We start from the raw sequence: 24998 nt of genomic DNA, 5'->3' as shown, positions 1-24998 counted from the left end.
GGCTTTGAACTCTCGATCCTCCTGCCTCAGCCTCCCCACTTTATTTTTTCTATGGATGGGAGACAGACTGCAGGGGTGGGATGGGAGAACAACCCCCATCCCTCCAAGAAGCCTGTGGGTTTTAAACAGCTACCTTGAGAAGCCCCAGTGCCTGTGAGAGCGCAAGCAATTAAACTCGCCCCGGCTGGACCCACAGCCTGGACTGACATCATTTCTGGAGACGCATTTTTCTTATCATCCCTTGGTTTGATTCCCAAGTGGGAAAAATGGGGATTTTTCTCCCCCCATCATATAATATCCATATATTTAGTGTCTCCATTGTCTTTTCTCCCCACAATAGTCTGGAGTTCAAGGATTCAAATCTTCCAATCACTTCATAAATTGATGCAGAAAATTCAGTGCAATGCCAGAAATGTGCCCGGGTCCACGCCCGGCTTGCAGGCCCATGGGCAGGGGATGGGGGCTCTTACCTTTATCATAGATCTCCTTCAAGACCCCTCGCTTTATCAGCTCCTCTCTGCTTTGCCTCATGGATATCTTCCTTTCCAGGGCTACAAGCAAGAGAGAGAGAGAAGCAGGGTGAGTAGGGAACAAGGGCACCACGTCTTTCCAAAGGTCAATGCTGATTGGAACTGCCGTGTGATGCACGGAGAGCTTCTGTACACTCTGCTCCCCTTGTAGAAGCTAACCATCATTTGCTAGGATGATAAGCCTTTATTTATTTATTTATTTTGGAGAGTACCAGGGATTGAACTCAGGGGCACTCGGCCACTGAGCCCCAGCCCCAGCCTTATTTTGTATTTTATTTAGAGACAGGGTCTCACTGAGTTGCTTAGCACCTCACTTTTGCTGAGGCTGCCTTTGAGCTTGTGATCCTCCTGCCTCAGCCTCCTGAGTGCTGGGATCACAGGCGTGCACCTGGCTGATCAGCCTCTTAATCAGATTATTTGTCTGAACCTTCCAATCTACATTACCTATAAAATAGGCATTTTATTGAATTTGAGTTAACCCTGGTGTATGGTGAGGAAGCTGTGGCATGGAGAAGCTCGAGGCTGCACCAGTCACAAGGCCACTGAGCAGAGGGACCAGGACTCCACGACAGACATGTGACCTCTCGTCTGGACTCCACCTTGAAGTCCAAGGCCCTCCCTGGAGTGTGGGGATCTCTCTGGCTGGACTTCACAGATCCCGACTCACTGACTCCCATTACTAAGAAATAGTAAGTTTGAAACTATCTCCTGCAAACGCTGGGCATTGGCATCCCAGGGTCCCTGGTGGATTCTCTGAGAGGCGGCAGGTGACTTCCATGGCAGGAGCCCCACACCCGCCTCTCTCAGGCTCCATGTGTGGGAATAGCTCAATGAGGAATAGACTCTGTTGGCTCCAGATGTGTCTCCAGCCACACACCTGAGCCAGATGCTCAGCAGGTGGGGCTGGGGGAGGCAAGAGCAGTGGGCAGATGGAGGAGACTTGAGTGGCAGAGGACCCCAGGCATGGAGGAGTGAGGGACAGCTCGAAGGGCTTGCAGGGGGCTCTGGTGGATCCTACAGAGGACAGCAGCTGCCCCAGGCCCAGCCTCTGGTAAACACTGTGCATGGGGTGATGACAGGTTATCACCCCGAGGCTCTTTGTCACCCTCTGGAGGCATAGTTATTCAGGGGAAAAGATTTAAAAAAAAAGTAGGGAAACTTTTTATGCAAATTCATATACAGATTAATTAGACATACACACATGCACCTCAACAGAACTGAATCCGAAGAATATGACTAAGAACTAGAAAGCGAGGAGGGAATCCAGGGCTGTGATTCTATTTGTGTCACCCACTAGCTGTGGGACCTCAGTTGAGTCACTTGCTGGTCTGGGAAAACACAATTTCAATTTTACAGGTCCAGGGTGAGACGGGAACACCTGGATTGTGAGGAAAAAGCTCTCCGGGTTATTCTTAGGCATAGCCAGGCTGAGGATCGATGGTTATAAAATCTGGAACTTACTATTTTTTTTTAAATCTCATCCTAACTTCTTTGCTTAAATCATAATGAATTAAGTGATATGAGAAAAGAAAACAACTGTCGGGAGAGACGCACTCACCTGTGGCTTACTGAGAATATTGATAATAAGAGAGACATAGATGTAGACCCACGGAAGAGAGGGCAGGAGGTTATCACAGGTAAGGCAAGGGGTAAAGGTGGGTGTAGGAAACACGGGGGTGGGGTTTGTTTTGGGGGTGAAAGCACTTTCCAACACAGATCAAATGACGTCATAGGATACATGAGGACAGAAGGGGGTTCTTTATGCAGGGAGGGTTGGGACGGCTGGAAAAGGGGAGGAAAATTCCAAGTTAGGATCAAATGCTCTGCAGGGCTTGAGAAGATCTATCTGCCTGGCAGCACTGGGAGAAGACTGGACAGGTCAGGGGAAGCCAGGAGTTGAAGCAAGGGGTTGGTGACACATCTTTTAGAGGACACAAAGCCATGTCATGGAATGAGGTGCTTTGCCATCCTATACTCAACCACACGAATGGAACAGATTTCTCTTAAACACCGTGTGGTTTCCCAGGACTTTTCAAAACCACAGACTGGGATGGATGGGTCTGGTGCACAGCGGTAAGCAAGAATCTGCCCCCTGGCGGGCAGTGCCCTGGGCTTGAGGGTCTGAGGTTCGAAGCTGTTAGCAGAACGTGGATGGGCTCCAGGCCCACTCGGCCACCCAGACCCCTGCTGTCACACTTCACTCAGCCAATCATGACAGAGCGGCTGCTCCAGATGAATGACACCTGCTAGGGGCTGGAGATGATGGTGACCAAGGGACAGTCCCTGCCCTCAAAGAGTTTACAGACTAATGTGAGAATCAGACGGTCATTAAATAATGACATCACCCAATGTGTGATTTAAAAATTGAAATAAGTCCTCAACTAATGTCCCTTGTTGGGGTGTCAGGGGCTTTTAGGAAGGAGATCCTTGAGCTGAGATTTGAAAGAGGAACATATCTTATCTCAGCAAAGAGCAATCGGTAGGGCTGACGGGAGCTCCGGAGAGAGCAGGCTGGACCCAGTGGGTGAATCGCGGTACCATGGAAGGACAGAAAGAAGGCTGCCCTGGCTGCAGCCACCAGCGCCCAGTGGAGAATGTTGGAGCTGAGGCCAGAGGGCAGGGCTGGCCATGTGGGGCCTGCACCAGGCACCATGCTCTTCCCAGAGGAATGGGAAGAAACAGTCAGAACGGAGCATTTGAAAGACAAACATTCGCTTCAATGTGGAGAACAGATGGGTAGAAACCAGTGACTAAATGATTACAGACGTCAAGGCAGGGCAGGATGGCAGCTTGGGCTAAGCTGTGGGTGACAGAGACAAAGGATGTGGTCAAGAGGTGGCAATGTTGACATGACCTCAAGCTAAGGAGCAGACAAGGCACGTGCAGAAAAGAAGGGTCAAGGACAACGTGGTTCCTTCCCATCTTGCACAACTGAACAGAAGGTGCTATCAATCACTAAGGCAGGACGTACGAGATGAGAACTGGGTTTGGAGGGCGGATGGTGAACTCCAGGGTCAGCCGGGTCCAGAGGAGGCATCAAGAAGGTGCAAAGGAAGTGCAGTTGGAAACTTCATGAAACCAGAAGCAGCGACAGGAGACTGTGCATGTGGCCTGGACCGTGTTAGACTGTCACACGGCAGCACTGCTCAAACTCTCCAAGGAAAACACTCTTCATACAAAGAATGGATGCCAGGGACTCCAAAGGTATGACATAAAGTCTTCTGCCCTGAACTTGCTGTTTGCATTGAGTTTTTCTTTCAACATTAAGATGGATGGGTTGGGAGTGTGGCTCAGTGGTAAAGCATTTGCCCAGTGTGGGCGAGGCTCTGGGTTCTATTCCCAGCACCAAAAGAAAAACAAAAAATTAGGTGCACCCCTTATAATATATCCATTCTAATTCAAATGAGAGAATGTGCTCCCCATCAATTTTCAAATTCAATCAACACTCTGAAAAGAGGCGGCTTATTGATCCTAAGGTTTTTTCCATTTCGTGGTACAGAACCCTGTGCCCACAGGGAACTTGTCTCATCATTTGAGAAGGGTGGAAAGTTACGTTGTTTAACACAATCCTCCCCACGATCCTGTGAAAAATCATCATTTGCATTCCACAGATGAGGTACCTGAGGTCCAGAAATATCAAGTTGTTTGGAATCATATAGCAGAGACTAGAAGATCAAAAATAAAACAAAACAAAAAACCCAATCCCTCTTCCTTTCCCCTAGTGATACCATATTGGCCATGAGGACCAGTAGAATGAGCGTGAGAACAGTCAGCTCTGACAACGAAAGGCGACCTTATTAATAATTTACTTGGGGTTGAGCATCCCGGAAAAGTGACAGTTAATTTATTCGTAGCTGCTTGCTCCTTCTAAAGCCCTGTTTTCTGGCTATTTCTTTTAATAAGGTGTGCACGATGCCTCTCTCTTAACTGTACTTCAGCTGCCCTTCCAAAGTGAGTGCTAGGTTTAACCAAGGTCAAGTTCACCACCGCTCCAGAAAGTGACAGTAAGTGGGCTGCCTGGCGCAGAGGGACACCTCAGGCCACTTGACCTGGTTTACTCCTGAGCCATAACGGTGTGGAAGCACGGTTACTGTAGACAGGAAAAGAAAGAAAGGTTTGCTTTTCACCAACCAAAGTTCAACTCTCTCCTTCCCGGTAATCTGGCTTTGGGTAGAGCCAAAAAGGAAAATGAGTCAAAACTATAAAAAGCTAAGGAGAAGAGGAGGAAGGCCTGGGGGAGACAGGTGTGACGTGCACCCCACCTGCCCAAAGGAGAGCAGCCACAAGGTAAGTCAGGTCATGATTGGGGCTTGGTGGTGGGTTGGCCACTTGTGAAATGTGTGGTCTTTGCGAGGTAATGAACAGGAAAAAAACATAATCCTTAAAAAAAAGTCAAACTCTGTATTGTTGGGCTTGGCAAGAATATGCAAGCAGGTACTAATTTTATATAAAAATCAGTAAACAAAAAAAGCTTTTTTAAAATATGAGGATCACTATACTAGTATTCACTTATTAAAGCCAGGGGGCAGGGTAGATCTGAGTGACCACCCATGGAGATGCTTGGGCGTAAATGTTTTGGTTTTAAAACTGGGATTATGGTGATAGTGGCACCGTTCTTTATTTTATTTTATTTTATTTTTCACTATTGGGGATTGAACCCAGGGCCTTGCACATGCTAGGCAAGCACTCCACCACCCAGCTACAACCCCAGCTCTGCACAACTCTTCAAATAGACTCCAATCGTGGAGTTGTACACCGACATGGGGTTAACTGATGGTAGGAAAATGACATCTCAATAAAGCTGTTAAAATGGGGTGGGGGGAGTACCCCAAATGGCAAAAGTATTGATTAAAAATATAAAAAGAGCACATCTAAGCAGACCATTAAGGAAGTGATGAGCTTTAGGGCACAGAGAGCTAATAAGCTGACATTAAAATAAAAGGATTAAAAATACAGGTAAATTCCTTTAAAAGCAATTTTTAAATCCCTAACACCTTAGTCAATCTGTTGAACCAAAATGTAAAAATCAGGAATTTGGTTCTGAGAGAACAAGCATCACCATGGCCAGGAGCCAATGCAACTCCCTGATCTTAAGAAAATAACCGAATTCCCAGCAGCATCACGGTTGATGATGCGCTGTGGCCACTGAAGCCTCGAAACAGAAACAGAAGCCAGCAAACATGCAGAGGTGACTTCCAGGGACACCCAGCCCCAAATTCGAAGCTAACCCACGAGAAGTCCCAGAGAGGGAGAGGGCAAACAAATTCTGATTTGCTTTCACACACCAGTGAGTCAGTGGGGTCCATCCAAACACTGAGGGGAGGCTTCACAGATCCTTTTGCCCGGGATAGGCGTGGGAGAATGCTCTCTCAATTCTGTAGCAAAGGTGGCCCTTGATATCCCAAAACCCACCCGATTCAGAGGTTGTCCAGGGAAGATTCCCGAAGCTCGCCATCAAACTCTGCTTAATATAAGAACTAGGCAGAAGCCTCAACAGACCTAGTTATCCTTGCCTCTGCACCACTGTGTATTACCTGGGCATTTTCATAAAATTCTGTAATTCTAATGCTTAGGCACCTTAGGGCTTCCTTGCTGAACCTGCATGGACCTCTTCCTGGCTTTAGCCAGTTCTGAGAGGTAGCGAAGGACTTGCCTTTGCCTTAGATCTGCAAACCAGCCACCGAGCACCCTAATCACCCAGGAGGGTACCAGAGAACTGCAGACAGCCCCTACGTCCCAGGTCCCACTGAAGGTGTTCACACTGGCCAATCCAAAACCTGCTCACCTCGCCTTGCCTACTCCTTCCCAGGGAAGCCATAATACAGGTGCCTGCCTACATCTCCTCCTGCTCCCTCAGCCTCCTGGTCAGCCCTCCTCCCAAAGCCTGATAGACTGCCAGATCGGGGATTGAACTCGGGGGCACTCGACCACTGAGCCACATGCCCAGCCCTTTTTTGTACTTTTTATTTAGAGGCAGGGTCTCGCTGAGTTGCTTAGCACCTCACTTTTGCTGAGGATGGCTTTGAACTTGCGATCCTCCTGCCTCAGCCTTAATCTGATTGTTTTTATAAAATCCCCTTCCAAGACACTATGGCAGTCTATGCCGTATTCACTAAAAGCCAGCTCCCCATCACCTCTCCTTCTTTTATTCTTCCCAGTCTCTCTATCAACACAGGTTTGTGATATGTCAAGGAATGCTATGCTTCTTCTGCCTCTTCTTCTTCTTTTACACTGATAACAGGTACTGTTTAATTAACTGGGCAGATTTCAAAAGCGCCATGGTAGAGACCTAGTTTACCCTTCTAATCAGCCTGTTGATCTGGTCTTCCCTGTTTCTATCACTCCACCTTCTACAAGATGGGTGGTCTTTTTCTTCATTCCACCTCTTGGGGGAAGATAACTTGAAGGGCCACAGGAAGTTATTTGCTTCTTTGGAGCATTTTCCAATAGTGTAGATCTCCTGAATCGGATTCTCCTTGCAGATGATGCCATATTTACCAAGAGAGCGAGCAACCAAGCGTCATCTGTCAAGGGAATTCATTTCTTATTGATTTTGCCATATCCATGTTGGTATTATTCACTGTCTTCAGGTTTGGGTACCCCATGCAATGTCTGGTTCAGCATGTTAGCTGAGGCCTTGTTGAGCTTCACGAAGGTGCCTCTGAGGATCTTGTGAAGACAAAGAAGCTGTGACACCTTACAAACCTTTGGGCTCACACAATTGATCCCTCTGATCCTGATGACAAATGCCAACCTGGGTTCTGCAGGACAGAGATGTTGCCAGTTTCTCTGGCAACCCTGGCCTTTCTAATCTCCATCCTGTACCTCTGCCTGTATTCCTGTAGTAGTGCGTGGCTTTTTCATAGATGAGCTTCCTCCTTGCCTTCTGAAGCGTCTTCTGCGTACACTTCTTCCTCAGGCACTTTACCTTCAGCTCTGCAAATTTCCTTCACTTTTTCTTACGGGTTTCTGGCACGGTGGGAGCCTTCTTTTTCTTCTCCTCGGTACCCTCCCTGATTCAGTCATAAAAACAGCTGCTGTGCTTCTCTGACATCAGTGAATTTGAAAATAAATATCTTGAGCTGGGGTACAGCTCAGTGGTGGAGCAACTGTCTAGGATGCACCAGGCTTTGGGTTTAAACCCCTGCACCACAAATAAAATAAATAGGTAAAATAAGCATCTTAAATGCCCTCATTCTCCTTAGTGAATGCCCAGGTTGGATGAATTTGTTTAAATGACTAGGGCATTTTCTTTTTATTCTTTCATATATGCACCTTTTTATCGATGGAAATAATACATGGAAATATTTTCACTATAAAAAAATACAAGAAATACACAGAAAACAAAGTCCTTTTTCATTTTTCTCTCCCCAGAGACCTAAATGCCTCCACGGCTCTCCTTTGATAACCTCATTCTCTTTTCCACTGTCCTCTGTCCCCAGTGCTCATCCTCCCATACATATACATAGTTTTACAAAGCACAAATGGAAGGGCTGGGGCTGTGGCACAGTGGTAGAGCGTTTGCCCAGCATGTGTGAGGTCCTGGGTTCAGTCCCCAGCAGGACCCCAACCACCTCCAACAAAAACCATTAATGGAATCATTCTTCACATGTTCTGTGAGGGTTTTTTCTTTCTTTCTTTTTCTAACTCATTAGTTGGTTTTAGGGATCTTCTCAGTACATCCTGGACCATCTCATTCTTTTTGAATATTCCCTGTCATTTCATGAGGCGAATGCACCATGATTAATTTAAGAAGGAAATTTAAGTTTCTATGTTTTGGGCATAAATTTTGCTGTTGTAAACCTACTTGTTCAGTTACCAATGAGAACACATACAAAGGTTTTTCTAAACTATGTAGCTGGATGTACAATTTGGGGACATAGTGTTTTCTGTGTGTATTTTCAGTCCTGATGAAAGAGGAAAACTTACGTTTCGTGACTTTTAAGTGATGCTTTTCATTTTTTAAAAAGATGAGAAAGTGTGAAAAAAAAACAATATTGGTGCTGGAGAAAGTCATTTGGTCCTACTAAGAGCACCAGAGAAGAGACTTGTTCAGGTTTTTCTCCAGAACAATCTCTTTCTCTGTGTGTGTGTTGAATTCCCTGTTTAACTGACTTTAAATTACATTCTGAAGGGAATACAAGCTTGAAAGGGAAAAGCAATTGAGAAATGATGAAATGTGCAGTCGCTGACGATGGAGTCTTCTACTTTCCATCCTTGAAACCGTCAACTTACAAGAAAAATCTGAAGTGTTTACCCCCTTTTGAAATCTCACGACTCCAGTGAAAGGAAATTTTAGGCTTGAAATCTACAAGTGACAAATGGAATGAGCTTCCAGGACCTAGATCAGGCCTCCACCTCCTATCTGGCTTCCTGAATAATGTTCACAGGATGCAATACCCATGACCTAGAAGGACCCCAAACAAAACAATCCACCCACATATTGATACGACACCACAAAGGCAGGCTGGCAGGACCCAAAATGAAACAATCCACCCCCTCGATGCCATCTATAGAGCGAATGCTTTCATTTTTTAAAGATAAAGAGACTATTGTGAAATTACATTCATACACACAATATAGGAGAGAAGAAGAGAAAGAGGAGAAAGGATTTAGAAAACAGAAAAAAAAAAAAGGGTGATCTGCCCTTCTGAAGGATCAGATGGAAAATACCAGTTGATCTTTTATTTCATAAGGAAATTAATGAGAAAAGAAACATGGTTGTCAATTGCTATATTGAAGAAGGAAAGAAAAGAAAGTTAAAAAAGAACGCAGCTCTGAGTGTCTGGTTTTAGGCAGCACGGTATGACAGACACACTCCAGAAAAAGGCATAGTAATCAAAGGAAGTTTTTATGAACATCAAATATTGTGTCTTTCACCCAGTTAGATGTTCAAGTGCGCTATGAATATCTAAATCTTCTGCCAAAAGCAAAGGAATTAACTAGATAAGAAGGTTTTCAATTATTTGCTTATCCAAGGAAAGCTTATTGAATCACTAATTCAAAATGAGAAAAAAAAAAAAAGTCTGTTCTTTGGCAATTAAGACCAAGAGATCCTCAAAAGAAGAAAGGAGGAGAAATTTAGAACCCTTTTTCCCTCCCCCAAAAAATCTAAACTAAATCCCAACAACAAGAATCTGAGGTGTGAATGAATGCCCCTGTCACCTGACAAGAAGCCCAAGTCCTGGTCTCTGCTCTGGCCTGACCGCCCCCTCTGTATTGCTCCAATAGGAACTTCAGCCCCGTAATCTGTCCCTCTGACGGAGAACACAGGGGCCTCACCAGTTATGTGACCCTGGTGCAGGTTTCCCCAGCCTGCATATCCCCAGACATTGAAACAGTGTCCGATATGAGGGTGACTCCAGTGCAGGTTTGGCTGGTGAAGCTAGTGTAGTACCCCCTTTCTCCACAGAAAAGTCTTAGCTGGGCCTCTCCAGAAACCCTCACCATGGCTGATTTTAGGACTATCAGCAAAAGAGTCTCTACAAAAGGGTTCAATGTAGACAGACTTCCTATCTTCATGTTGCCCTGTTTTACATGGCCACTGGCCGGGAAGATACCAGCACTCCAGGTGCTGGACACCCCTTACTAGTTTCTCACAAACATGTATCCAATAGAGTAGTTTGTAGAAATGTGCAAACAAGGCCTCAGAGATGTCTACATTTCTAAGATAAGAGAAGTGACCAATTGGGCTCTGTGGTAACAGCTGGCAGGGGGAGGAAAGAAAGGGGAGAAGAAGCTCCCCTTTTCAGGGGTTGTCCTTGAAGAGTTAACTTGCCCAGAACAGTGAAAGAAAAAGCTGCTTTTATGTGAATTTCTGCAGACTGTGGACTTCTGAGCCCCTCCCCTTCCACGCTGGGTATAAAATTCTGCAACTCCCTGAACTTGAGGTTCAGGGGATTGATTGATTACAGCAAAAGCTGTGCCCTCTGAGCCCGGCGGCAGCCAAATAAAACCGTTTCCTGCTATCTTTGGTGCCCTGCCTTGTTTGTCTCTACAACACTAGGGCACGTGAAGAACATTCCTCACGTCCAACATGGCGACCCAACCATGGAAGCGGCTAAGGACTGAGCTGGGGCAAGCTCTTTGTGGCCCATGAGGCCAAAGCTGAGACGACTTACGTAATAATGCTGTTTGCGATGGTGAGATCCAACCCGTCTAGGTCAGCACTTCCCAAACTCTGTTCTGTGGGTGTCTGGAGAAAAGCACTCTGAGGACAAGTGATTTGAGGAAGTGCCACATGCTACAGGGGGGACTGCAGCATTCGCAGCACCCTGGAGGCTCCAGGAAGACTCCAAGGAAAGAAAGCAGCTGGATTAACCCACTCCTCCCCACCAATTCCCTGGACCACAAGACCCTTTTATGGAGGATCAGCTGGGTACACAGTCTGCGCTTTGCCTCAGGTTTCACCTTAGTAAGTCCAACCAACAGAACTGCAGCTCAAAACAGTCAGGAAAAACAGATTTGTGTCTGTGCTGGTCACACACAGACTTTTCACCCTGATCATTATTCCTGAAACAACACTATATAGCAGCCGTCTTCATACGATGCTTTTACATTGCATTATTATAAGTGATCTAGAAATGATTTGAAGCACCCAGGAGGATGTGGTAGGGACTATGTAAATACTGTGCCATTTTATACAGGGGACTTGAGGCTCCATGGGTTTGGGGATTGTGGGGAGGGTGTCCTAGAATTAATCCCCCATAGATATTGAAGGAGGACTCTAGCTGAGGGGTTAAACTCTTTTGTAAGGAACTTTTTGGTAAATAAATCAAACACAACTGAAATCCTCAAGTCCTGTCACATCAAGCAAAGACATCATGACTGGCTGGGATGATCCTAATGGTGCAATTTGATCAGCTCTCTACCTCCTTGTCTTCCTCTGGTCTTGGGGGAACTTCAGGCAGCAGATCCCTGCACTCGGATGAGCACCTTTGGTGGATCAGCCTCATGAACATTCCCCATAAATAAAGCCACAGACTTGTTTAACCCCAAGGAGCCCAATACCACAGTATCTGCCCCATGTGACAATTCTGGCTTTGACGTAACGGATTTTAAGTATGTCTGATGACTGCAATTCAGACGGCATAGTTCCTCTGCAGTGACAGACTTGGAAAGCAAAGCATGTGACCAATACTGGGGCGGTGTCTGTTCCCCTCTTTGCCAGACCTCATAGGAGTCCTATTAGCTGATGAGCTATTTGTGAAAAGGAAGGGACACAGCCCATAGAAAGCCGTAAGCCGTGCTATGAAAAATACCTTCTTCATGGAGCTCGACTTCGTCCTGGTTTGGAAGAAACCAGCTGACGAAGAACTTTGGGGTCAACTACGCAAATATAGACTGGGTATCAGACCATGTTAGGGAATTATGCGGACCTGGAGACTACCATGCTAAGTGAAATAAACCAGCCCCCCAAAACAAAGTCAAATGTGTTCACTGATAAATGGAAGGAAGTTAGCCCACAATCACGGAGAAGAGGGGAAGAATAGATATTCAGTAAATTAAACAAAGATATTCAGCAAATTAAACAAAGATATTCAGTAAATTAAACAAAGAGGAATTAAGGGCAGGCAGGGGAATAGGAAAAGGCAAGAGAGTGCAATGAATCCGAAATAATTTTCCTCTGTACTTATATGAATACACCACAGTGAACCCCCCACCATGTACATCCATAAGAATGAGGTCCTAATTAGAACAAGATATATTCTGTGCTTGTACAATGATACTAAAATGAATTCTACTGTCATGTACATAACTAAAAAGAACCAATAAAAATAAAAACTGAAAAAAAATAGTCTATGGTTATAGAGGACATTTTCCTTTCTTTTTCTTTTTTTTTAAGAGATACATGATTAGAGATGTCTGTGATTTACTTTAAAACGCTTCAGAAAAAAGTAACAGATATGGGCAAAGCTTAGTAACTCTTAGGTGATGGTTATGCCGTCATACAATCTTCTTGACTTCTACATTGACTGTTTTAAAACTAAAAGGCAAACACAGAAATGAATTAATCTTACAAGCAATCTTGAGTGAAAAAAACAAGACGAACACATTTACAATGGTTCTATTTGTACAAAGCTCAAAAATGGGCAAAACTATGTACATCATTTTAGATATGTGCATCTCTAAGATTTAGAACCACAGAGGAAAGAAAAGCAGGGGTGTGATGACAATAATAATCAGGGCAGTGTCCACCTCTGGTGAGGAGGAGAAGCTGCAATCAGAGAGATGCACTGGGGGACCTGTGTGCTAGCAATGCTTCACGTTTTTGTCTTGGGCCCTGGTTACATGGTACGTCTGCTAAACTGCATGTCCTGCTAAACTCATGTCAACACTTAACCTGGTTTTTCAGTGTATGTTTTATTTCCCCCAAACAAAGACATTCAAAGGCCATTTTCACTAGCTCTGCTTCTCTTTGTATATTGCAATTGTCTCCAAAGGGGAATAAAACCTTGGCCACCATAGAACGAGATCATGCAGCGTGGCCAGTGAACTAGCTCCTGCTAGTGAAAGAAAGGGCCATTCTAAGGCAATAAATGCCACAATGCACCTTTTCTTGGGCACTTCTTTAAGTAGGTCAGGCACAAGCACGGAGGGATGGCTCTTAATATCGACTTAGGCTTCTTCCAGGTCTCCAGAGAGCAAGATGGGGCCTGAAATGTTGGGTTGAAAGTGCTAACAGAAAGTCCGAGAAGCAAGCGACTCTACACAAGTCAGGCTTCAGAATTCTTCAAGAACTTCCTTAAAGTGACCCATCAGAGGCAACAGAGAGGGGACTGCTGCCAGTCCCAGGCTGTACCGCTGTCCAAGTGCACGCAGGAGAGTTTATGACCGAATTTGCTGATTCCATCTTCTCTCTCTCTATTCTAATCTGCGCAGGAAACTTGAAACCAAATTCTAACAAAGGAAGTATCAGCTGTGCCATCTGAGATCTGCAAGACAGAAGAGAAGTCATCTCTTCTCCATTTATTGGCTGCTCTTATAGGAACAGGATCTAAAATGATTTAATAACACCAAGATCTGAAGAATTACTGACAGGAAGCTCCATTTACAATCCTCACTTTGTTCTCCCACCTACGACACACTTTTTCATTAGACATGAAACAAAGTGACCCCCCCTGCAGGGAGAGAGAATGAAGGTGTTGAGTGTTGATGTTAGAAATCAAGGCTTGTGCTTTGGGGCTTGCTTCTATAACTTGCAAGAAGAGGGTGTGTCGTAACATCTAATTTTTTTGTGATGGCGCTCAGATCCACCATTCACACTTCCACTGTGTTTTCTGCCGCCTCGAATACTCCCCCCAGGAATAAAAGGGAAATTCATTGATTGAGGGCTGGTTAAGTGAGTTTATCCCCTTCAGACGCGGGAAGCATAATGGTGGATTATTCCATTCCAGACACCTAATTGTTATTGATTGCTTTGTGATAGAAGTGCGCTGCCTCAGGCACTAAAGAATGGAAATCTGAAATTCTGCCCAGAACAGCTTAATACCCTCGCTACCACCTGTTACCTAAAAAATAATAGCGCCCTTGTTCAAAGTGTCCTGTGGTGCCAAGTTCATGGAAATAAGCTTGTCCGCTTCGCGGCTTGCTTTTCTCCTCTTGGTTGGAATCAAACCTGCTGCTGATCTTAACAGGGTTAAGATTTGGGGAGGGTTTTAAAATCTTACTTCTCTGACTCTTTAAAGTCACAGAAAAGACAGCAGCGTTAGACTGGGGGTTTTTATTGTTGGGTTCTTTTTTTGGTGCTGGGATGGAACCTGTGCTCCCTACCAATGAGCTATACCCCCATCTCTGATTGAGGGGCTTTATTTGTTATCATCTACAATCAGAATTAAAGTCAGCTAATAGTAGTAAACTACATTTTTAAAAAATCATAAATACACTTTGATATGTCAGATGTCTACCCAGACAGACATTCTGCTTGAGTAGTTCATTTTGTGTGAAGATGCCATTCTCCGGATCATCACCATGGTATCATTCATTGTGTATTAGGAACCACACGCTGTGCACTCCTTGGGCTGAACTTTATGTGAATCTCACAGCTCTGGGAGGTTGGCACTCTGACCTCTATTTGGCAGAATAAGATGATGCCCAAGGTATAGAGCTGAATTTGAACCCAGGCCATGTGATTCCTGTGTGTGAATGCCTAAGTGTGTTGTTATTCACTGGACTCCACAGCCCTTCACACCAGGATTATGCCACACAGCTTACCTGCTAATGAACAAGTGTGTACAAACAGGCCACAGTGTATGCACAGAAGAACTAAACATACAATTCTTTGAGCTCAGGCAGAATTTTTATACCCTCGATGTATTAGTCTGCTGGGGCTGTTGTAACAAATTTCTCAGACTCTTTGACTTGAACAATAGAAATTCATATTCTTACAGTTCTAGAGGCCAGAAGCCCAAGATTAAGAAGCTGGCCCTTTTGGTTTCTGGTGAGGGCCCTCTTCGTGGTTTGCAGATACTCTATGTGCTCACATGGCCTTCCCTTAGTGTGTGTGTTCAGAAAGAACATCTCTCTGGTGTCTCTCTTTCTAAGAACACTGATCTTAACAGATCAGGGCCTCACCCTACAGTCTCACTTACCTTTACGTCCTTACATAGTCATACCCTGGGTTAGGATTTTGCGGTGAAATACACATTCAGTCCATGACACTTATAAACTGTGGTCATGTCTTAAATCATTAAGTTTTGCTGTTGTTATTGAATGAGATTTCACATGAAGACCAAGTACACTGTCTTGACATAAAACCCAATAATCTCTGAATGTTATTACAGATTGAAGATCCTTTATCCAGAATGCTTGGAACCAAAAATGTTTTAGATTTGGGATTTTTTGTCCAGATTTTAGAATATACATTATATATATTTATATATATATCAGTGCATGTGTTCAGAAAGAGCATCTCTCTGATGTCTCTACATACTCTGTGTGTGTGTGTGTGTGTGTGTGTATGAGAGAGAGAGAGAGAGAGAGAGAGAGAGAGAGAGACTGAGCTCTCTAAGTGAGGGGGCCCAAGTGATATGAAATTTACTTAAGGTTTATACCTTATAGTCTGAAGGTAATGTTAAGCAGTACTTTGAGTGCACCTATGTTTTTTTTTTAGAGAGAGCAAGAGAGATAGCGATAGAGAGAGAGAATTTTTAATATTTATTTTTTAGTTCTCAGCGGACACAACATCTTTGTATGTGGTGCTGAGGATCGAACCCGGGCCGCACGCACGCCAGGCGAGCGCGCTACCGCTTGAGCCACATCCCCAGCTCGCACCTATGTTTTGACTGTGATCCATCCCAAGAGGTCAAGGTGTGGGATTTTCTGCTTGTGCCATCATCTTGGCACTCAAAAAGTTTAGAATTTTGGAATATTTTGGGTTTTGGATTTTTGGATTAGGAATTCTCAACCTTCATTAGAATTCTCTCACTTTTGGGAAAAATTAAGCTGTCCGGAGGAAATAAAATCTCACTCTCTTCTTTTATATGTATATGGTAAAGTAATATCTATATTTAGGAACACAAACATCTGCCCAGTTACTCCTCAACAGTCATGGCAGGAGGCGAGAGCCCGATGTAGATGTGCCGTGGATTCTGATGCCTACGCTTGAAATACTGAGCTACAGCAAGACTTTCACTCCAAAGCAGAACAGAGAAGCTCAGAAGGAGGAGATATGGAATAACTGCTTTTAAAAAATAATGGATTGATTAAGCATCATCTATTGTATGGGCCCTGTTTCACTGTGGTGGTAATTCTGCTATGAATTTGGTGATTAGGTATGTGCGGCTCTACAGCTAGACACTTTCTTCTGTTCCAAGGTGTCTTCATCTATACCATATTATTTAAATCCTCATAGCCTCATGATTATTCTTAACTCTAATAGTTCATGTCCTTAACTTAGTTCTTCCATTGCCTTCGCTCTTCTTGGAGCTTAGACTTTCTATGCACATGTTAGAACTGGCTTGTCAATTTCCATCAAAAACCTATTGCTTTGAAACTAGAGATAAACTGGGAAGGATTGACATTTTTATAATATTGCGTCTTCCAGTCCATATAGTACATCTCTTCATATTTTTTGATCTTCTTATAAATGCTACTTAATTATTTATCAATACTTGTTGCTGACATGTGGAAATAATATTTTTATATGCAGCAATCCATCAGCATCTAAGGGATTGTATGCAGATATTAAGTTCCTTATTTAAAGCACTATAGTATTTGCATATATGGTGTAGCATTTGCATATAACCCATGCACATCCTACTAGATGTCTTAAGTAATCTATGGATTACTTACAATACTAATACAACGTAAATGCCTCGTAAGTGAGTGTGTACTATTTTGCTTAGGGAATAATGACAAGGAAAAGAGTCTGTATATGTTCAGTACAGATACTATTTTTTTCCCCCTTAAATTTTCTCACAGTGATTGGTTGAATTCATGGACAAGGAACTCATAGATATGGAGGGTTGGTTGTACTGACCTTCACACAGGGACTTCTGTGAGTTTATCAGATCTTATTGAGTATTCTAGGTATGTAATTTGTTCTTAGAATGCACACCCCATGGTTTTATTTGTCGCTTTTTAATCTTTAATCCCCTTATTAACTTTTCTTTCTTTATAATGTTGGCTAGGTCATCTAACACCATGTTGAAGAGAATGATCACACCCTTCTTTTCTCCTAATCTCAGGGGATAATCGTTTACTACCTCATGGATAAATCTGATATCTGCTATGGGGTTTGTGCATTTCTTTATTTATTAGCAGTACCTTATATCAGAGTTTAGAAGCTCTATTCCTACCTTGCTTAAGTTTAAATGGATATTGAATTTTATTAAAATTTTATCTATATTTGATCATAAGATCTTCCCCTTCTGCTGGTAGTATGAATAATATTGATTTTGAATATTAAACAATTCTGCCTTACCAATACCAATCCCAACTTAATTGTGATATGTTATCTTAAATACCCTATTGGAGTCAATTTTCTAATATTGTATGCAAAAATTTCACCTTCATACAGAGTGAGATATTGGCCTGTAACCTTCCTGTTTTATAATATCTTCGTTATGATATGCTCCCTAGTTTATGCTGGCTTTCTAAAACAAGTTGAAAAATCTGTTGCTTTCTTCTTCTGGTGCCTGGAGTCAGTTTTTTGTGTAAGACTGGTATTGTTTCTTTCTTAAATATTTGAAGGAATTCATTAGTGAATCCATCTGGGCCTCAAGTTCTCTTTTGGGGAAGGTTGTTAAATTACCAACACAATTTGTTCAATACATACAGTATTCATTATGTTTTCTATTTTTTTAAAATTGTTTTAAGTTATATTTTAATTGGATAACAAAAAACTTCCAAATCTAAGAAAAAGTCCAGTAATTTAGAAATCTCTCTTCCTATTCTGCACAATAAACATATTTTGTTTTGTTTCTGCTTTTTCTGTCTCAGCCTTTCCATCTTGCATGACAAGATGCTTCAAACAGAGATGGACCATGAATCCAACTATTATGTACAATTATAATGTTCCTCCCCACCCCCCCAAAAAAATAAAACCTGAAACAGGGCCTGGATTTGTCTGTATTTCATGCAAGCATTCATCAGCTGGTAATAAAAACAAGTATGGCCAAATACCCCTTATCTTCCAACAGGAGAACTGAATTATTAATTTGTATTAGGAAAAAAAAATCAATGTTTGGTACTCCCTGAAAAAAAAAAGTTCCCAGACTATTTAAATTGTGAATCAAACATTTCCCCAATCTGCAATTGGGAAAACTGAAAAAATTGGACCACTGCAAACCCAGAAAGCAGAAGTCTCATCATGTGTGCAATGGAGAAGAAAGGTCTGGAAGGACAGTACTGCCCAAAGCTCTCCTAGAGGCACTGCTTATTCTCACGATGCCACCTGTCTTCACCACCATGACAGGGCAGGAGACTGGGCAGCCCATGCTCCCCTAAAAGAATACTCAAGACTTCTGAACTCCTCGTCTTTCGTGGTAACGACTTCTGAGTTTTGTTTCTGATGAGCAGTTCTGCGTGGCTTCTGAAGTCCAGGGGGCATGTCTGGGGGAAGCTGGCCAACATGCAACCCTGAGCTCACAACAGAAACGGCAGAACTCGTTCCTTTCGTTTGCTTGGACTGAGTTATTATGACATCACAAATGGAGCTTTGTTCCTTAATAGGGTCCAGCAGTTTCTCAGTTCTGCAGAGGGGCTCCTGTTGAGTTGGGTGGATGTGGGCAAAGGGCTAAGGTGGTAATTTAGAATTCAGAGTCTGATTCTTAGCGCCATCTTGGCTGAGTGGGTGAGGGAAGGAAATATTTGGTTCTGATGAGAATCAAGATGATCTCAATGGACAGAAAGGGCCAATGCCTGTTCTTTATGGCAAACTCATTAAGAGGGCTCTGCTGGTTCCCGGCACCAGGTTAACAGAGAAGCTTGCCTGAGGTCACATCTTCGCAATACAGAAACAAGTGATGCAAATAGATCCATCAGCTTCACCCCATTTTTATCCCATCACCTGGCAAAGTAATGAGAGAAACTAACCGCTGCGACACCATGCAGACAGGATTTAAATAGACACTTGGCCTGGATTCTGTCACACATTGCATCAAAATTAGAAGTTCAATGACATCATCAGTTTGATTTTTTTAAAAACATTATTGTAAATTGTTGTAAAATACATATAAAATATATCATCCTAATATTTATAATGTAGTTCAGTAATACTAAATATATTTGCATTGTTGTATAACCATCTCCAGAACTTTTTCACCTTACAAAACTGAAATTCTATACCCACCAAACACAAACTCCCCAGTCCCCACTATTTCCCAACTCTTGGCAACTATCATTCTATCTCCTGTCTCTATGAATTTGACCAGTCTAAGTACTTCATAGAGTGGACTCATATAGTATCTGTCTTATTCTTCTTGTTCTTCTGTTTTTTTTTTTTAAATTTTTTATTATATGTCTTTTTTCAACTAATTTATCTCAGTGTAACACCCTCAAGGTTCATCCACATTGTATGATGTGTTGAGATTTTCTTTTTAAAGCAGAACAATATTCCATTGTCATACATGCCACATTTTGTTTATCCATCCGTCTGTTGATGGACAGACACTTGGGTTGCTTCCACCTCTTAACTTTTGCAAATAAAGCTGCTATGAACATGGATGTCTAAATATTTCTTTAAGTTTCTGCTTTCAATTATTTTGGATATACAACCAGAAGTGTAAGAAAATGTTGGATCACATAGGAATTCCATTTCCACCTTTTCCAGGAACCACCACCCTGTTTTCCACAGCCAAGGGATCATTCTACATTCCCACCAACAGTGGGCAGGGCTCGGGCTTCTCCACATCCTCACCAGCACTGGGTAAGTTCTGTTTTTTTTGTTTATTTGTTGGTTGGTTTTGTTAACTATAGTAATAGATACAAGGTGAGCAGCTTTAGTCATAATGTGTCAAAACTTAGGGAGAAGAAAATTATGAGAATCTATAGAGATTATATATATCTAAGAGATTATATACATATCTAAGATAGAGATTATATATATGTTATATATTTGGTTGTGAGCCTAAATGCTTTTAAAAGTCACTATTTCTTCACCTCGGACACAGGATCAATCACAAGCTAGAAGCCTCCTTGGATCCTTCAGGATGAGGCTTGTTTTCTTGACAGAGGGAAAGTGGGGCTGGATTTCATGGAAAGGATAAGTGGAAAAGAAAGGAAAGGCTACATGTTATAGAGAAAGAAAAGTCTATTGTTTTATTTTTATCTTCGGAATAGAGACTTCTCCGCAGGTTTCTTTCTAACTAGTGAAGAACAGGGCTCTACTGCGAGTGTCTGTACCTTCCTCCTCCGGGTCTGATGAAGGTCTTTAATGATGCGAGCCAAGGACTGTTGCTAGTTTGAGGAAACCTGGCTCCTGAAGGTACTTGGACTCCTTCCTTCTCTGCAGAGAAACACGTAAGCCACCATTGTTCCTTCAAGATGAATTCCTCAAATGAAAGTTATTTTTGAGAAAACGAAGGTAGCCCTCTGGACTGTGCAAGTTTTCTAAAGTCATGATTGAAATGGACAGACAACCTGAGTGTCATGGAAGACGGCCCTCCTCTGGACATGTGAACATGGGTTTGTAAGTTGTTGTGTAGGGGCCAGCCAGCTAGTGCTTCAGACTCTGCAGGCCACACCGTCCCTGAGGGAAACACTCAGAGCAGACAGCAGCCACACACACAGCAGTACCCAAGCGAACAAATATGGCTGTCCCAATAAAGCTTTATTAACAAGAAGGCAGTGGGATGGAGCTGGCCCTGGCTCATGATTTGCTAACCCTTGTTGTAGAAGTCTCAAGGGAAAAGACTTTGAGAATTAGAGTTTTCTCCTAACCAAAAGGCAGAGGAACAAACCTTCACGTTTGCAGGGGAAAAAAAAAAGACAATGGCAAAATGAACCCTTGATGTGATTTCTTTAAAAAGCTAAGTTTAAAACTGTGGCTTCCATATACAAGCAAAATACATGGCTTCGTGCCATGTTCAAGCTTCTGCTCCTTGATTTAATGAAGCTCCAGATGAATAAAATTCACCCTAACTTTGGATGCGGAACTTTAAAATCCTAACTCTTCCTCACAAGACTTTGACTTTACAGAGAAGAAAATCTCAGGGGACAGCCAGGAATGGCATCCTTAGAAATGAGTCACTTAACAAATGCTAGCTGTTGGCCCAGTGACAGGGTCCTCATTAACATACAACTGGAGGCTCCAAGGTCACCCTGGAAGGACATGCTCCTGTTGGGTGGTGGCCCAGTGAGGTCCCCTGACATCCATCTCACTGTGCCCTTAGATTTCCTCCCAGGGTGTGCACAAAGACCGGCTCCTTGACTAAACTCTAGTCAGGCACCCCTGAGCCGCTTTCTCCCCGGCCTCCACGTGGCCTGTAAGGACTCCAACTTTCAGCATAGCCTCTAGCAGCTCAAAGCCATGTCCCTAGGAAAACAGTCACAGTTCCCTTAAAATACCTGCCTGAGAAAGCTCAAAGCTGCCAGAAGAATTCATGATTTGTGCAAACCAACGACTGATGAGGGGCCCCTAGACATCCTTCTCTGATAGCATGCACCTCAGAAAACTTTTAAACTTGTGAAGTTTAAAAGTTTTCTGAGGTGCATGCTATCATGACCTGGGAGCCATGCCTTTGAAATGCAACCTAGTCTCTTGGGAAGATAGGAGTCTAACTTCCCCAAGCACCAGTTAGCAGACAGGACGGCCTATTGACACCCCGGGGGACCTCAGTCCTTTCCTTTAGCACACCCCCGGAGTTTCAGAGGCCTCTTGCATTTTGCTCCCACAGAGCTAAGCTCAGGTTACACAGAGGTCTCTCCCCTACTGCAGCAGTACTGGGCAAAATCTGTCTTTAACTAGTGTCTGGCTTCGTCTCTCTGTCACTGTTCCATGTTGCCTGCAAAAAAACCTGCTCCATTTTTAAAGCTCAGACCCCAAGAGGGTTAGAAGCCCCTCCTTCCACATTCCTTATCCCTTCCAGAGTCCTGCCACGTTCCCAGCCCAGGAGGACAAGGCTTTGCCGCTGTGGTTTCGCCAGTGAGTCCAAGAGAGGGCCGCTTCCCTCCCTGACCTGGAGGCTGCACTCTCAGGTCTGGGTTTCCGGAGGGTCAGGACTTGGGGCCCAGGAGAAGGATGATTGGCAGCACAGCCTGGGGTTCAAACAAGAAGAATGACCAAATGCGCAAGCCTGAGCTTTGCTTTATTTTTATTTCAGATAAAAGAGGGTGGACAAAGTTTGATAGATGACCTAATCCAAACAGTTGAAACCTACTAGTGAAGTAACTTTCAAAAGTCCCATTTTTAATGGGCGATCTCTGAATTAAGACGGCTTCTGTCCAAACAGTTCACTTCTTCAGGGATTTATCTATTCAGACGCCGAATACAGAGCATCGTTGTAATTATGACGCAGGGTTAGCCTTAGGTCCTAGGCATATTCCATTAACTTGAGTCCAAGAGACATTTTGAAAAATGACTCTTTTCCTTCTGTGTTTACTGAATGAAAGGAAAAATGGACAAGAACCAAACCGAACCAAATTCAAATGCCTAATGTTTCCGGGCTTTGCAAAGAACCTTGCACCTCAGCAGCCTCAGTGGCGATTTTCCCCCTAATGCTTTCCAAAGGTAGTTGTACCCCATAATGACATAAATAATAACTGCCATCGCGATGTCACCCACGACATCATGAATAGACACCTGCTAGGTTTTTGCCTCGGGAGGATACAGTGGATGGTAGGGGCCTTGGATGTTTGCAGAATATGGTCTAAATGAGGGCCCAGGTCTGTTGAGAAGGCTGACAAGCTCAGGGCTGAGGGATGAGGAGGGATTAGGGCTACTTGGATTCAGCTGAGGGCGTGGACCCCTCCAGATGGGGCCTGAGGGGGACTGGAAGGGAAGGCAGAGGTTGAATCATGGACAATTAAGCTAGGAAGCTCCGCAAGCTAATCAGAATCAGAGGAACCCACACCAGTTCTTCTACCAACTCATTACAGCCTATTAGGAGTTACTGATTCTGGAAGGTTCTTTTGAGTGGCTTAGTGCCTGAACCTCTATGTCAGGGCAAGAAGCCTTGGCTTAGATGTGGATTCAAAATATCATGACTTTCCCAGAAAGGCCATCAGAATTTCTTTTCTCAGAAGGGGATCTAATGCACTGTTTTTACTTAAAATGGTTCTAGGGAAGGATATTGAAGGAAAAAAGATTGGGAAATATCATGAAGGTCAAATTTTGAGTGACAGCTGAATTCAAACTGCTTCTAAAATACTCCTGGCTTTGCAAAAGCCCCTTTCTACTTTATAAAAAGAACACAAGAAAATGAAGAGAAGGTTGTTTGTGTATGAGGTATGATCAAATCACTGAATTGTACCCTTAAAATATTAAGCAGGTCTACCTGACCATTTGGGGAAGCTTTCAAAATGTTTTAATTATTATTTTCAAAGTGGAATGCTGCACATTTCCAAATTAAATGAGGCAAAGCTCCTCGAAAGTTGAAGAAGATTTTGAAACATGGAGATATTAATGGGAGGAATTAAAAAATGGGCCTGGGGATGTAGCTCAGTGGTAGAACAGTTTCCTAGCATGTGTAAGGCCTGGGTCTGATCTCCAGCACTGCAAGATGAATGAATGAATGAATGAATGAATGAATGAATGAACCAATGTTGCTCTGGATCCCATGCTCTGAACTTTCAGGATGGGATTTCACATCACTCAAGAAGACTAACCACACCTCGACTATCTGCTTCAAATAAATGATCACATTTTGGGTAAGTTGTGTATGGATTTCATTCATTCATTCTTTGTACAGGTTGTGTTTTTAGCACACCCTGTGTTCAAGGCACAGCACCAGGCGTTGGAGATGGGGTGATTGACAAGGAGGGCCAATCAGGGCTCGTATTGCTTTGCCAGAGTATTCTAGTTCTGAGACCTCTGATTCAGTAACTCAATTCTTTTCTTAGCTTCATCCTTGAACCCTTTGTGATGAGAGACTAATGTCCTCCTATTATACCTTTGCTAGGGATTACCCTCTCCCAAGGATTACCAGGTGATGTCATTGTGCATTTGAATCTTCAGGCCTGTGGCTGAGCCTCTGCTCTAAATCTCCAACCCTGACCCTACCCCCCACACCTTTCCTGTACTTTAATTGCTTGTATTCAAGCAACTTTGTGTCACTTTTCCATTCCCTCGTCATTTCAGCACCCATGCCTATATTAAATCCCCTTTTGAATAAACTTGATTGGTACTGGAACCGCAGTGGGGACATTGGGAACAGCCTGCATTGTGCTGGGGGTGGGATGGGGGAGGTGGGGTTATTTTTGGAATGAGCTGGAATCTCCAAATGAAGACATCTTATGGTCAGCTTGAGAAATGGCAAGAAGTCAGAAACAAAGAGATGACCAGGGTTCAAGGAGAAATGGGCTTCCCAGAGAAAGAAAATCAGATGAGAACACAGGGCAATGACCCTTAGAGGTACCCACAGCAAAGGGGATGGAAAAACAGAGACATACAGAGAAGTTACAGGGTCAAAAGGCTGTCACAATGCCTGGTTCTGTGCCTTGAACACAGGATGCAAAAAAAAAAACAAAAACAAAAAAAAACCAAAAAACAAAAAACAAAACTGTTAGGAAAGAAAGAATGAAATCCAGATAGCTGGAGCAGATAGCTGAGCAGATAGCTGAGGTCTAGCTTTACATATTCTAGGTGAGAATACTCTATGTAAGAAATACTACTAAAATGCTGCACATAAGGGTTCTGCTATTATTTTAAAAACACCTGTAATGGGATTTGCTCCATCATCAGTAAAAGTATGATCTTTATATTTTTAAATGTTCATTTTAATGTCACTTTCATTTCCTCATTTGCATAGATGCAAATTTTGCAAATAAGGAAATCACACCTTCAAAAACTTACATGAAGATTGCATT

General features: G+C 43.3%; 1 protein-coding gene and 1 pseudogene across 11 annotated transcripts in view; both read right to left on the bottom strand.

Moving 5' to 3' along the window:
• Positions 1 to 24998, bottom strand: part of Phactr1 (phosphatase and actin regulator 1) — a 500641-nt gene that overhangs the window by 99845 nt on the left and 375798 nt on the right. For all 11 annotated transcript variants that reach the window (XM_048799804.1, XM_048799807.1, XM_048799810.1 and 8 more), the window contains one exon: positions 471 to 551. In XM_048799804.1, the coding sequence (XP_048655761.1) occupies positions 471 to 551 (81 nt within the window). The remainder of the gene's footprint in view (positions 1 to 470; positions 552 to 24998) is intronic.
• LOC107149366 overlaps positions 566 to 24998 on the bottom strand; it is an 80518-nt pseudogene continuing 56085 nt past the window's right edge.

The sequence above is a fragment of the Marmota marmota genome, unplaced genomic scaffold (genome assembly GCF_001458135.2).
Source record: "Marmota marmota marmota unplaced genomic scaffold, marMar, whole genome shotgun sequence".
Taxonomy (NCBI): domain Eukaryota; kingdom Metazoa; phylum Chordata; class Mammalia; order Rodentia; family Sciuridae; genus Marmota; species Marmota marmota.
Note: the sequence above shows the minus strand (reverse complement) of the source record. Positions and strands in the feature narration are given on the sequence as shown.